This window comes from Marmota monax, unplaced genomic scaffold (genome assembly GCF_021218885.2).
Source record: "Marmota monax isolate L192 unplaced genomic scaffold, Marmota_monax_Labrador192_F-V1.1 WCK01_AAM20220418_F8-fsc00475, whole genome shotgun sequence".
In the NCBI taxonomy this organism is placed as follows: Eukaryota; Metazoa; Chordata; class Mammalia; order Rodentia; family Sciuridae; genus Marmota; species Marmota monax.
In genome coordinates this window covers 355,023-369,429 of record NW_026693913.1, presented here as the reverse complement: position 1 = coordinate 369,429, position 14,407 = coordinate 355,023, and the positions used below count along the sequence as shown (strand labels likewise).

The 14,407-nt window shown below is 55.6% G+C and overlaps 1 protein-coding gene across 3 annotated transcripts; it reads left to right on the top strand.

Moving 5' to 3' along the window:
• Positions 1 to 118: 118 nt before the first annotated feature.
• On the top strand, positions 119 to 10,597 carry Fdxr (ferredoxin reductase). 3 transcript variants are annotated; one of them, XM_046463379.2, is made up of 13 exons: positions 129 to 270; positions 829 to 950; positions 1,035 to 1,103; positions 4,293 to 4,388; positions 4,554 to 4,676; positions 4,859 to 4,972; positions 7,269 to 7,370; positions 8,342 to 8,449; positions 8,666 to 8,750; positions 8,866 to 9,062; positions 9,142 to 9,313; positions 9,856 to 10,026; positions 10,160 to 10,597. In XM_046463379.2, exons 1-13 carry the CDS (start codon positions 192 to 194, stop codon positions 10,288 to 10,290), a joined length of 1,569 nt encoding a protein of 522 aa, XP_046319335.1. In that variant the 5' UTR covers positions 129 to 191; the 3' UTR covers positions 10,291 to 10,597. The 3 variants fall into 3 exon arrangements, with proteins under 3 accessions (XP_058441275.1, XP_046319333.1, XP_046319335.1); XM_058585292.1 differs by lacking the exon at positions 829 to 950 and having other exon boundaries at positions 119 to 270; positions 1,003 to 1,103; positions 9,856 to 10,020; XM_046463377.2 differs by lacking the exon at positions 829 to 950 and having other exon boundaries at positions 119 to 270; positions 1,003 to 1,103.
• The last annotated feature ends 3,810 nt before the right edge of the window (positions 10,598 to 14,407 follow it).

The window sequence follows — 14,407 nt, the reverse complement described above, 5'->3', positions numbered from 1 at the left end:
CTCTCGTGGGGGCGGGAATTCTTTGGGGGAGTGGGTGAAGCCCCAACGCTGTGCTTTCCCTGAGTGTGAGGCGGGGCCAGTCGTGTGGGCGGGATCAGAAGTCGGACAGGGCGGGGTCAGGGGCGGAGTCAAGGAGGGCGGGGCCGAGCCGACGCCGAGCGCGGGGCAGTCACAGGGACCAGGTCCCAGCTATGGCTCCGCGCTGCTGGCTCTGGTGGCACTGGTTGGGGTGGCCACGAATCCGACCACCTTCAGCTAGTAACTCCACGAGTAGGTGCAGGGCACTTTGGGCTGGACGGGAACCTGGGAGGCCTGGGAGCGCGAAGTGTAGGGATCACCGCGGAGCAGGGCTGAGCTGGAGAGGGGAGAGACTTGAGGAGTCCATTCATAGAGAAGTGAGGGGTGGTGTCGGGCAAATGGGGGCCTGCATGGTGAGATGTGAAGCCTCACGGATGTGATGGAGGTTAGCAAAGATTGAAAGGAGAGACCATGAGGTACACATGTGTGAGACGGGGTTGACACAGAGGTCTGTGTGGAGACAGGGAAATTTGAGGTGAAACAGGGTCGGTCTGTAGGAGCAATATCGAGTTCTAAGGAGAGAGGGGAGTTAAAAGAAGAAAGAGACAGGGCTTGTGGGGAGATCCCCACGGGTGGGCGGGGTTGGGATGATATGGAGTCAGTGGGAAGATGTAGGATAATAGCTGATTGGGTAGGGAATTCTATAAGAAAAATGAAAAAGTGCTGGGCAGGGAAGCTTCAGGGGCCATAAGGGTTGTGGACAGGACATAGGTTCATGGGCAAGGTGTGGGTATCTGGATAAAGACACAGCCTTTGGGGGTTCAGATGAAGTGAGGAACCCTATAAATGCCAAAGCTTTGAGAAAAATGAGAAGGAAGGTTCAGGGGAGGGTGAAGCTCTGCAAGATGCATCTCCTGACAGACTCATCTGAAGTTGGTTTGGGATTAGAGTGTTGATTTGACCTTGCTCCCCTTCTCTGCCCAGACTCAGGCTTCTACCGGCATTTCTCTGCACAGAAGAATCCCCAGATCTGTGTGGTGGGCAGTGGCCCAGCTGGCTTCTACACGACCCAACACCTGCTAAAGGTAAGCCACTTCTTCAGGCTTCATCCCCGTAATTCATTCACCTGTCGCTCCATCCCAAGGGCAAGCTCTACCCCTTTTTGGGGTTGCCTGATGAGGAAGAGGCTCCCAGCCCACCTAGGCTGTATATTTTTACCTGTTTTCTTACCTAGAGCTGGGGAGTCCCACCTTAGGTCTTCAACTATGAGAGAAGTGTGTTTTCCCCATGGTTGGTTGTTAGTGGCTGATGGGCAGCTGTGTTTCCTTGGCCAAGCACTCTGAGGAGCTTATGCAGCCCTCCAGATTGGCTGTCTTCTCCTCATCTTTTCTCTTCCTTGTCTCCAGTCTGTCTCTGACAGCCTGCATTTCGAGGCACCATCTTCTCCCAGCTTTCTGTAATTTTGTCCAATTTGCTGTGCCCTCCTCACCCACAGCTCCAGTCCTCCTGCTGCCTGGCTCCTCCCCCCACTACAGGCCAAGGTCTCAAGGCTTTCAGTATTGGCCAAGGCTACCAGATACACTAGGGCACGGGGAGACCTAGGTTAACTGAGATGAGTCAGTGGCCTAGGTTTGGAGGAACTTGGAGTGTCTGTGGAGAGAGAGAAGAAAGGATGAATATATTAGTTATATACAATGCAGATTAAGAAAGATAGGGTGGCCCACTGTCCTGATTTGCCTGGGACAAGGGATTTTCAGTGCTGAAACTAGGAAAGGTCTCATGGAGACCAGGATGAACTGGTCACTGTTGAAGTGGCCTACACATGCTTCCCAAGCAACATGGGTGACAGAGCTAGTTAAGTGATACAAGCAGAGTGAGCCAGGCCAGGTGGGTCAACAAGAAGCTCTTTCCTACCAGGTGTGGTGGCACATGCCCATAGTTCCAGCAACTTAGGCTGAGGCAGGAGGATCCAAGTTTGAGGCCAATGTGGACAACTTAGTGGGTTCCTGTTTCAAAATAAAATTGGAGAAAAAAGTGAGGGGCTGGGGATATAGCTCAATGATAGGTGTATGGTGCATTTGAGTTGCACTGAAGGCCACTGGCTATGGGAAGGGCCTCTGGTGTGTGAGGAGTCAGCCTGGAATGCAAGGCCATGGGTGCAGGAGGACAGCCTGGGCTCTGGGATGGAGGCCAGGGAGCTCATACCATCTGGGGGACCACAGAGCCCCTCCCATTTTTTGTGGTACTGGGTATCAAACCCGGGCCTCTGCAGGCTGGGCAAACACTCCTACTAACTATACCCCCCCAGCCCAGAACCTCATTTTAAATTTCAGTTGTACTTGCTGTTTGCAGGGTAGACATAGGCAGGACTGGGATAAGGATAAGGGATCAGAAAGAGATGAGCAAGGAGACCCAGGGGCTAGCTCTGGGTGGAAGGGGTGAAAGGAAGCATAGGAGCAGAAGGGGAGACATTTGGGGGACAACAGTATGGTTTTATCTCAATGGCTTCAGGATGTGTGCAGTGGGTAAGACAGCCTAGGGTCTCAGGTTTAGAGCTTGGAGAGAGGTCTGGACAGAAGAGGGAGAGGGAGAAGGAAAAAGATCCATAATTTGAAATCAGGAAGGAGTCAGTAAAACCTCCCCAAAACTTGGGGAAAGAAGGGTCTCAGACCAGAAGCACCTCCAAAAGTGTCCTTGTTAGAGGGAGAACAGAGGGAAGGGGAACCAAGAAGGAGCAGCCAGAGGAATGGGTAAGGGAGGGGGTTTCCTGGAGGATGGGGTTGGCCATGTGAGATAAGGGGTGTTATGATGGTGACCTTGGAGAGAGCCTTCTTACTCAAATGAAGAAAAGCACAGAAGATAAAGACAGCTGGGTTGTGTCATGTCAGGACTTGACTGCCAGGCTGAGCAGTGTGAACTGTTCCAAGGCAACAGGCAGCAAAGGAAGGTTTTGGAGCAAAAGAAAGGTAACAACAGTGGTAGTGATAGTAATGATAGTTTACATTGATTGAATGCCCTTGTCAGGCCAGGCCTTGGCCAAGAGCTTCAGGACTTACTCATTTTACCTTGAGCCTGACACAGAAGGGATGTTCTATTGTACAGAGAAACTAGAAAACTTTCTCTGTGGCACAGAGCCAGTTAGTGGTGGCAATGGCTGTGGACAGGCAGTGGAGTGGAGCAAAGAGGGGATTTCGCAAAGCTGAGGCACTAAGGGCAGGAGCTCCTAGGCCTTGCATTCCGTTGAATCAGGAGGTTCTACAGGAAGTGTCTATGTGGGAGTGCAAGCCAGGGTGTCTTCCATAGGAGCCCCATTGCTGTACCCCAGATGGTTTGTGGCCAAGAAGTCTCACCATCTTGACCTCCTGGTGTTCTCAGTTTAGAGGAAGAACCTGAGACCTAGGAGGTCCTGGGACTTGCCAGGCTCATGCTGCTGGTTGGTGGCAGAGCCAGACCAGGCTTATCTGCCCAGTCCCAGCTCTGTGCCATCCCTACAGCCCCTCAGGGTGCCGCAGGAGGACAGGCAATGTGGAACTTCTGTTAGAGTGAAACTGTTTTCTAAGACTGGGAATAAATTCATTTCTACCTCCTTCTCCCCTGCCCATGCCCCTGCTATGTCCCCATTTCCTATCTTGTTGGTCCCTGTTCCAGTGGGATGACATTGGAGACTAGAGCTAAGGGTAGGTATGAACTTAAAAGGGTGGTTAGGTAGTGTGGCACATACCTCTAATCTCAGCTTCTTGGGGAGCTAAAGCAGAAGGATCACAGATTTGAGGGCCTGTCTCAAAATATAAAAAGGGCTGAGGATGTAGCTCAGTGGTGAAGCTGCCCCTGGGTTCAACCCCTAAAACCATTAAAAAAAAAAAAAAGATTTTCAAAAGGTGATTCTGAGGTCATGAGACCTGCTGAGTATTTCTAGAAGTGTCAGAGGGTCAGAGGGCAAGGCTGATCTGACTTGAGTAGATGATGCTCCCCTGATACTAAACTCCATGGAGGGGAAGCTTCAGCTCTCCTGATTTTGCCACATTTCTCACAATCTCGTGGCTGGCTATCCTTCCTGAGGTCTGACCTCAGCCTGTCTTGCTGCTCGTTCTGCCCCTTGTTGGGCTCTCTGGGCAGAAGAGGAGACAAGGGGCGCTCTTTCTTCTCGTAGATAGTCAAAGCCTCTTTGTGTTTTCTGCTCTCTGAGCTGAGCTCTCCTGCTCTCTCTGGGGAAGGGAGGACCCAAGGGGGCCCTGCTTTTCCCTCCACCCTCCCAAATGTGCCTTCTCTCCCAGCACCACACCCAGGCCCATGTGGACATCTATGAGAAGCAGCTTGTGCCCTTCGGCCTAGTGCGGTTTGGTGTGGCACCTGACCATCCCGAGGTGAAGGTGGGTCTCTCTGAGTATTGAGGGTGGTGTTTGGAGACACTGGACCAGACAAGGAGGTCAAGGAGGCCCCCTGTGATGGTTCAACCCAGGCAAGCGTGAGGGTGACACTGGGTCCCTGGAGCTACCTCAACCTCTAATCCCTCCCTCTTGGGGGGTTACTGGCAGAATGTCATCAACACCTTCACCCAGACTGCCCGATCGGACCGCTGTGCCTTCAGGGGAAATGTGGTGGTGGGCAAAGATGTGACAGTGCCTGAGCTGCAGGGTGCCTACCATGCGGTGGTGCTGGTGAGTGTGAGGGCCCTGGCTGGGAGACTGTGGCTGGAGGATGGTAGCTGAGGCACGGATGGGGCAGGGCTGAGGCCAGGATGGAAGCTCCTGAAAGGATCCCTGGGGACCAGGTGGGGCTTCCTGGCCCTGTGGTGCTGGTGCTGAGGGCTCTGGGCCTTGGGCCTGTGATCTTTCCTCAGAGTTATGGGGCAGAGGACCACCAGAGCCTGGAGATTCCCGGGGAGGAGCTGCCTGGTGTATGCTCGGCCAGGGCCTTTGTGGGCTGGTACAATGGGCTTCCTGAGAACCGGGAGGTGAGTTTGGGGAGTACTCCTGCTGCGCTTCCTCCCCAGCCCTTGCAGGGCCAGGGAAGCCCTCAGAGGCCAGAGCTGGGGGAAGAGGCAGTGAGGAGTGAGATGAGGAGGTGGGAGAGATGGACTGACAGGCGTGGCAGGTCAGCCATGTGCCGCAGTCTGTCTGGCTGCAGCAAAATAACCGGGGGGGTGACGAACAACTTCTGCACGTTGATACAGCAGGAGAGGGAGCCGTTTATTGCAGGACAGGAGCAGTATTTATACATTCCACACAGCTTATCTAATTAGCATAAACTAGATACATCAGTCAACCAATAAGGAATCTCCACACTTAATGGCTCGCTTTTGTTACTTCTCAAACCACTCCCTCTGGCATTTTGCCAGGCACCATCCAGACTTGTTTACGAACTCTAACATTCCCCTGGCAAAAATGCCAGGTGTTATTTTGACTTGTTTACAGACTCTAACATTTCCCCCTTTTGTTTAATTTAAATAAGGACCATAGTGGTTTTTACAGAAACACCATAAATAACCTGCCACAAACAGAAAGGGAGGATACAAAATGCCACAATACCAAGCCAATTGATGGCTCCATGCAAGAAGCCCTTGGAAAAATTATACCAGCAATGACACTGTTAGCAAAGATACCGAGTTACAATTTGTTACAGATTACAGTTTGTTGTCTCAGTCCAGGTAAAGCAGTGTCTCAATAGATTAACTCACAGTCCAAGTAAATCACAGTCCAGGTAAGTTCTGCAGGCAGCTAGCTTAAATCACAGTCCAGGTAAGTTCTGCAGGCAGCTAGCTTAAATCACAGTCCAGGTAAGTTCTGCAGGCAGCTAGCTTAATCTGAAGTCTCGTCCGGTTCTCAGCTAAAATCTCCCAGCAACACTGGGAATTCTTCCACCCTCGTTTTTCACCGGCACTGGGACGAAGGCAGGAACTCCGGATGGCTAAAGAAAATCCTGTAGTATTCTACTAAGAAAACAACCTTCTGAACAATTTAGTACATTATCTCAAGGTTTTTTTTGCATTTGAAATAAGCATTAATAGTGCTCATTACTCATCAGCTTCCAGGTGTGGGAGAACCATTGTAGCTTAGTTATTGGCATTGAAAATGACCAAACATCAGGGACACCAGTAGCATCTTCTGCTGGCTGTAGTGCCTGGGCAACCCCAGATGGCCCTGGGGAGTGTCCCTGACTCAAACTGCTACTGGGCACAGGGAACAAGAGCCTGCGAGACTGTGCCTCCAGGTCAGGTCTAGATTTGGGCTCGCGGCAGTGGAAGAGCCAGCTCCCCGGCCAGGAGGCGGGGAAGGGCCAGTCGCCGCCACCTCTTGGAAAATCCTTGCTGCGCTGTGAGAGGCTTGCACACTCGGCAGCCGCCTCTCCGCTTCACGCACCCTCCGGTAACGAAAAGTATTTAGTAATAGCCTTTTGCTGCAACTTTTTTCCTGATAATCCTTCTTCTTCTGAACTTTCTGTTTCTTTCTGACTAGAGTTCCTGGGCTTCTATCAACACATGCCCTAACTATTCTTGGTTCCACTGGGGTGCCTTCTTCCCTTAGTAATTTACTTAACACCCCTTCCATATTTTCGTCATAAAGACAATACAATACACTGAGACAAAACAAGACACAAACATACTGTATCAATCTTTTCCATTTTCTTGAAATGGTCATTTTTCCTCTCGCCCTATCTGTCTAGGGACGAGCAGATTTGCTCCCGTCCTATCTATGGATGGGCAGCTTTTTTTCGTCACTTACCCCCGAGTGTCCCGGGGCTCCCCGTAACGGGCCACCATCTGCCGCAGTCTGTCTGGCTGCAGCAAAATAACCGGGGGGTGACGAACAACTTCTGCACGTTGATACAGCAGGAGAGGGAGCCGTTTATTGCAGGACAGGAGCAGTATTTATACATTCCACACAGCTTATCTAATTAGCATAAACTAGATACATCAGTCAACCAATAAGGAATCTCCACACTTAATGGCTCGCTTTTGTTACTTCTCAAACCACTCCCTCTGGCATTTTGCCAGGCACCATCCAGACTTGTTTACGAACTCTAACATTCCCCTGGCAAAAATGCCAGGTGTTATTTTGACTTGTTTACAGACTCTAACAGCCATGGAGGGACTCTGGGCAGAGGTGGGGACAGCTGGGGGAGAAGGGCCCCACCTGATGCTCAAGTAGGATGGACTTTCAGAGCTGGGACTGGGCATGAGGTGTCTGCAAATGAGATTAGCCTGACTAGAGCTAAGGCTAGGGGCACACTATAAGACCTTTTCCCTGCAGCTGGCACCAGACCTGAGCTGTGACACAGCCGTGATCCTGGGGCAGGGGAATGTGGCTCTGGATGTAGCCCGGATCCTGCTGACCCCACATGAGCTCCTGGAGGTGAGTGGTAGGTCAGCTGCTGCAGGTGAAGGCACACTGAGGGGAGGGTACCCTGCTTGCAGGGATGAGGCCTCCTCCCTGAAGCCCAGCTCAGCACCTGTTTCCTCAGGTGCTCAGCCAGGCAGAGGCCTTCTGGAAGGCAGCCCTGTGAGCTTCATCCTGTTCACCTTCAGCATCTCTGGTACATGGACTTTTTTTCTTTTTTAAGCTTAAGTGTGCAATAGGACCTTTGCACACACTGTCCCTCTTGCTTGGAAGATTCTGGCTCACTTCCTGTCAGTTGTGAAAGTTCACTGGCTTAGTTATTCCTGCCACCAGGAAGCGTTCCAGGATCTCCATAAATAGGTCCACTTTCTCTGTAATATCTTTTTCTCACAAATCAGTCTACCTTTTTTTGGTACTAGGGATTGAATCTAGGGGCACTTAACCACTGAGCCATATCCCCAGCCCTTTTTATTTTAAGACAGGGCCTTGCTAAGTGGCTTAGGGCCTTGCTAAGTTGCTGAGGCTGGCTTTGAACTCGTAATCCTCCTGCCTCATCCTCCCAAGCCACTGGGACTACAGGTGTGTACCACTGCGCCTGGCAGATCAGTCTACTTCTGTTTCACGTATAGCATATTGTCAGCACTGCAGTTTCACACTCATTGATGAGATTTGATGAATATTTCTCTCTTCACCAAATAAGAAGCTCTGTGAGGGCCAGAACCATGTCTGTTTTGCTCACATAGACTGACCTTGCCTAGTGCTGGGCACATGGTAAACTCTCAGTACTTGTTCATTGAGAGTCAGGGTTTGCTGCTAGTTGGAGCCATCTGCAGAGTTTGCAGTAGTGCTTCATCTGACCACCAGGGGGAGCAGTGGTTCAGTTTTGGGCTGCCAGCTTTCTGCTCAGAGTTTGGGACATGACCAAATGGAGAGTCCCCTTCTCCAGGTTGGTATCCAGTGATTTCAAGGACCTTCTTTTGTGCTAGAAAACAGACATCACAGAAGCTGCCCTGGGAGTGCTGAGGCAGAGTCGGGTGAAGACTGTGTGGATAGTGGGCCGGCGTGGACCCCTGCAAGTGGCCTTTACCATTAAGGTACAGGGGTCAGATGAGGAGGGGCCAGGATCCCAGATAGAGGATCTTCCCTTGGGGGATGGGGTGGCTCAGCCCCTGGGAGTGCTGCTTCCTGGGATAGAACAGGGCCCCCAGGGCCATGTGCTTTCCCCACTCCTGGACTGGACTTGGGTGGGCTCAGGAGTGGACATGCTCAGGGCCTGACCTCCTCCCCACTCCCCACTCCCTATCTTCAAGGAGCTTCGAGAGATGATTCATTTGCCAGGAACCCGGTCCATTTTGGATCCTGCAGATTTCTTGGGCCTCCAGGACAGAATCAAGGGTGAGGGGCCCTGGCCTGGCCCCCAGCTCACAAGGGAGGGATGGCTTAGGTCAAAGAAGGCTTGCGGGAGGACTCAGTGGGTGGGGCAACCCTAAATGTTCTGCATTGCTGACAGAGGTTCCCCGTCCAAGGAAGCGGCTGATGGAACTGCTGCTTCAAACTGCCACAGAGAAGCCAGGGGCGGGGACTGCCGGCCAGGCATTGGCCACCCGTGCCTGGGGCCTCCGCTTTTTCCGAAGCCCCCAGCAGGTGCTGCCCTCTCCAGATGGGCGACAGGCAGCAGGCATCCGCCTAGCGGTAACCAGACTGGAGGTGAGTCTCATGCTACCAAGGACACCTCCGTTGTAGGCCTGCCCATCCAGCCTGCTGTTGCTTGCACTCTCCCCAACAGGGTGTCGGTGAGGCCACCCAGGCAGTGCCCACAGGAGACACGGAGGACCTCCCTTGCGGGCTGGTACTGAGCAGCGTTGGGTATAAGAGCCACCCCATTGACCCCAGTGTGCCTTTTGACTCCAAACTTGGGATCATCCCCAATGTAGAGGGCCGGGTTGTGGGTGTGCCAGGTGAGAGGGTATGGGAAGACTGGGTACCTAATTATGGTGGGGAGCTGGAAGGCCGATGTCCCCAGGGCCACTCATTCATCTAGTGACACACTATGAGAACCTGCTCTGAGGCAGACCCTGTCCCAGGACCCAGCCCACCCTGGCCCTAGAAGGAGTTCCCAAGCACTAGGACATGTTGTCATTATGTCCTTCAGTAAGCCTTCTCCAAGGCCTGGGCTGGGCTGGGCCCGTGCTCAGTGCTAGGGTTAGAGATGAGCGCCCTCATCCTCAGCTTCCAGTCTAAGTACCCACGTGCGTTCATCCAATAACATTTACTAAAGGCCTCTGGACTGGGGGTGGACAGGCCCTAGGGATGAGGGGGTAGCATGGCAAAAACAGGTTGAGAAGAATTCAAGTTGGTAGACTAGTGGCCATAATGGGCCCAGCTGGTGGGTCTTCTGGGGGACTTGTCGTATATCTGCGTGTGCACATGCGTATAGGTTAGGACACAGGCTTGTCCAGCAGTGTCCAGCCATGTCCCCTTCCTTTGTTGCCCCATTCAGGCCTCTACTGCAGTGGCTGGGTGAAGAGGGGACCCACAGGTGTCATTACCACTACCATGACGGACAGCTTCCTCACTAGCCAGATGCTGCTGCAGGACCTGAAGGCTGGGCTGCTGCCCTCAGGCCCCAGGCCGGGCTTCGCAGCCATCCAGGCCCTGCTGAGCAGCCGAGGTCTGGGCCCTGATGCTGAGATTTGGGGAGTGGGAGGATGGCTTCTCTTTGGGCTTCTCTCTCTGGGAGGAGGGTCCTCTGGAGGGGATAAAGGAGGAGGGAGCAATATTGACTTCTCTTTCCTCTACTTCAGGTGTCCGACCAGTCTCTTTCTCAGACTGGGAAAAGCTGGATGCTGAGGAGGTTTCCCGGGGACAGGGTGCTGGGAAACCCCGGGAGAAGCTGGTGGATCCTCATGAGATGCTGAGGCTGCTGGGGCACTGAGCCTGGATCCCAGTCCCTATCAGGAAAAGGAAGAGCACTGTGCAGGGAGGAGGGGCATGAGTCAGTCTGAGCCAGACTCTTCCCCAGCTACAGCACCACCTGCCCGGGCTTGGGGGCTTGGCTGGCCCTTTTCCAGGGGTCTCTGAGTACTGCCTCCTATGAAGTTGTCCTTGCCAGTGTGGGTTTTGGAGGTAACCTAATGTTAGGTGGGGTGCAGGCCCATCCCACCTCCTCCCACCTCTCTGCTGCTGGATTTTGGGGGGCTACTTGATCGGGAACATGATGGAAATAAAGCAGTTACAACCAAGGGCCATGGTTGATGGGACTATTTCTTTAAGAGACTGGGGTACCGTTCTGGCTGCAGCTTGCCTGTGGTCACCAGGTGACACTTGGGAAGCAGCTCCCTGGTCAGGGACCTCTTGGGCTGGGTTTGGTGGTCAGGCCTGGCATGCCTGCGTGCTCCCTCTCTGCTCTTGGTTCCACTCCTGTGGTCTTCCCTATTCTTCCCACGTTTTGGTCATCCCTGGCCAGGGCCAAGTCTACCCTGCCCTGCTGGCCCTGCTCCCTGGTGCCTTCCCTGGTTACCCCAGGACAACTGAGATACTGAGATGAGGAAAAGGGTGGGAGTGGGAATTGGGCAGCGACTTGCTCCAGGTCCCTCCCACTGGCCCAGCAGGTCTGGCCTGGATCCCTAGTCTCTCTGCAGGCTCTCTGTGCCTTCCGGCCTCTGTCGGTTTCCAGCCAGATCCACGATTCTTTTTAAAAATAGTTCCTGGATTATTTCAATTTACAGTGTTTTATGGCAGCTCCAAGATGTTGGCCTCACTTTATAAACTGAGGGACCCTCGAAATTAACTGGCCCAAGGTCACACAGCTAGAGAACTGAGGGCTAAACCCAGGGCTCAGGGCAAGCTGGTGTTTTCTCCATAGCCGCACTTGCCTCTGGATATCGGGTCTGGGGACACAGTCCCAGAGAGGGGAGAGAGGACCTGGGCACCCGCCGGCAGGGAGGGGCCCGGAGGGGCGCGGGCGGCGGGCCGGGGCGGGGCGGAGGCGGCAGGCGGCGGCGAGCGCTCCGCCACAGTCGGCTGGCGAGCCCTGGGAGCCGGAGGCGCAGCCCAGCCCGGGACGGACCCCGGCGCCCAGCGGGTCTTGGGCTGGGCGCGGGGGCCGGCGGGACTCACCTGCCAGGCCGCGCTGCGGGCACTGGTCCCGCCGCGCCGGGCTCAGGCGCCCGCCGAGCTAGCAGCGAGCGCGCCAACGCGCCGGGGCCGTGGCGCCAGGACAGGCACCGCGCGGGAGGCGGCCGGCGAGGGCTCTGGGCGCGGGCGCAGCGCCCCTTCCCCCGGTGAGTGGCTGCCAGGGACGCGGCGAGCCGGGGGCGCCAACTTCGCCGCCAACTTGGGGCTGGACTCCGGCGCCGCGCGGGCAAGGACGGCGGAGACAGACGCGGGACACCCAGGGAGAGTCCGACAGCGCAGGGAGCCAGGGAGGGGCGACCGGGGGACAGGGACCCTCGGGAACGGGGCCTGGGGTTTGGACCCTGGCGGGCGGGCGGCGAAAAGGCGAGGAAGACAGGCGGAGGAGACAGCGGACGTCAGGGAAGGACGCGGGCCAAGCTCCCAAGACGTTCGTCCCCGGGGTCTCGGAGCCCTCCTCCCCTTCTCCTAGCGTCGCGGTACCTGCGGGCAGTGAGTGGTGCGGGGATATGTCAGTCTGGGCTGCAGAGTCCCCCAACTGTTGCTGCTGGAAGCCTCTGGGGCAAGGAGTCGGGTGGGGGCCGGGACCTGGGGCTGAGACTGGGTTCGACTCGAGTGAGGGGGCTGGAGAGGGTGAGGACCCCAGAGGGTGAAAGGGGCTGTGGCGGCTTCAGGAGCCCATTCCTCTGGTTTCCCCATGTCTATGGGGCACCTGCTGTGGTGGCATCTACCTTCCACTGTGTTACCCTTAACCCCCTGTGATCCCCCTAGGCCCTCCCCTCTCAGCTCTCCCTCTTCTCTGCCCTCAGAGAATCAGAGTGGGCTTCTGATGTGGTGGCATCTTCCAAAAACCAACCCTGATCCCTGGAGGACACAGGCTAGGAGGACTCAAAAAAAAAAAGCGGTGGCATAAGAGGGGTCTGGAGAGCCTGAGCCCCGCTGGCTGAGCCCTGGCCGCAGCACCAGGGCACTTTGTTCCCCTGGGGATTGCTCTCAACCAGGATCCCCCGACGCCTGGGAGGGGAAGTCTGAGCTTCCTGATGCCAAAGGCAGTGGGTACCTAAGCCTAGGATGGCAAGGCCAGGACCTGTGAAGGCACGGGCGGGCACCTTGCATCCTGAAAATTCCCAGAGGTGTGTTTGGCTACCCTTCAAAGGTCCTGCTGGGTGAGTGGGCCAGAGGACCCCTGGGCCTGATGCTCAATCCATTTGTCCATCCCGGTTCCCTGCCCTGCTAGCCCAAGGAGACTTAGCACTCAGTCCCCCGGCCCTTGGATGGAGGCCTCATCCTCCATCCTGATCCTGGCCATGGAAAAATCAAGGAAAGGACCTTATTTGAAGAGGGTGCCATCGTACTGGCTCTATTTCGGAACCAGTCCAGTTCCTAAAGGAACCAGTGGCTCTGAACCTGTTTCTAAATTGGGAAGAGTAAGAATGTGAAAGGGACAGGTAGGCAGGAAATCGGACTCCTGAGTTCGCTCCGGCCCCAGGGCGCCTTGGCTGGGACCTGTCTCACAGCGCCGTCTCCAGGTCTGCTCGCCACCCCCACGGTGGGGCTTGAGATGGAGACCCAGCCCGGGGCACTGGGCTGGGGACCTTAAGGGCCAGGGACACCCACAAGGGGTAGGGGAGAGGCAGGGGGCGCCGAGTGCGTGGTGCCCAGTTTGGCCGCCAGGAGGCGTGGCGCGGGTCCCCGCGCCGGGAGTCACCGCCGGCGCCGCCGCATCGCGAGTGTCCTTGAGCCGCGGGTGACAGTGGCTCTCGCCGCTTGCGCCCCCTCCTCCCGCAGGGGCAGCCTGATGCCACGTTTCCTATGAATTATTTATCGCCGGCCTAAAAATACCCCGAACTTCACAGCCCGAGTGTAAGATTCCTGCCGAGGGGAGGGGGCGGGGTGCCCCCGGGGGCAGAGCGGGATCAGCCGGGAGGGGGCAGTTAGTCTTGGAGCAGCCAGAACTAGGTGCCCCAACAGTGGGGGCAAGATGGAAGGCCAGGCTCTCTCCTGGCTCCTGGGTTCAGATTTTAGCCAGGCAGAAGCGAGCCAGGGAGGGAGGGAGGGAAACCCGACGGCAACGGAGGGGCTTCCCCGCAAGGGCATTGGGTCCAGTGGGCAGGGCCTCTCTAGTGGGAGGAATGAGCACCGCGGATGGGTGGGGCCACCTCCTGGGGCCAGAGCTCCAGGCCTGCGAGAGGGGGAAGCCTTCAGTGTCCGCTGTGTGAGTGTGAGTACGTGAGGGTGTGTGGTGTGTGGGTGTGTGGGCGTGCGTGTGCACATCCTTTTCGGAGAGCCTGTCCGAGGTATGGGGAGCCAGGAGAAGGGCAGGGATCTAGCATGTGGAAGCCTCAGGTAGGTCCCAGAGGACTACCTTTGCCACCCTCTGCCCAGGGTTTTTAGGATACAGTGTTCAGCAAACATTAGTGGCCCTTAAGGAAAGGGGTGAGACCCAGAGTGGGTGGGCAGAGAGTCCCTGAGACAAGCCTCTGCCCTCCAGGAGCCCTCAGTCTACCTGCCGCAGGGCAGGATGGAAGGGCCATTGCAGAGGCCAAGCTCAGAGCTCCCAATCTGGAGAGGACCCAAAGGTTGTGTCTTCTCCCTCCAGGTCCAGAGTCTGATGGATCAAGGAAGGCAGGCACTGGCAGGAGCAAGATTTGGATTGGGCTCTGAAAGACAGTGGAATTTTGTCAGGAAGAGGACACTCCAGCCCAGGGAAGAGCAGGAACCAGGGCCTGGAGATGAGAACAGTGTGGGCTGTGGCCACTGGGCTGGCAGAGTTGGGGGCTCCATGAGGGGGAAGACAGTAGGTTGGGGTCAGGGTGTGGGGGACACTGTGCCTGAGACTAAGCTGTTTGGACTTCATTTGTGGGCACCGGGAGGCAGTTGTCCTACTTGAGGAGGCACACAGGGGCCAGAGGAGAGTT

Excerpts from the sequence above, each read along its gene's own strand:
- Fdxr (XM_046463379.2), top strand. The coding sequence starts at position 192 with ATGGCTCCGCGCTGCTGGCTCTGGTGGCACTGGTTGGGGTGGCCACGA. Across the intron at positions 1,104-4,292 it reads CGACCCAACACCTGCTAAAG|CACCACACCCAGGCCCATGT; the intron begins GTAAGCCACTTC and ends CTTCTCTCCCAG. Across the intron at positions 9,063-9,141 it reads TAGCGGTAACCAGACTGGAG|GGTGTCGGTGAGGCCACCCA; the intron begins GTGAGTCTCATG and ends TCTCCCCAACAG.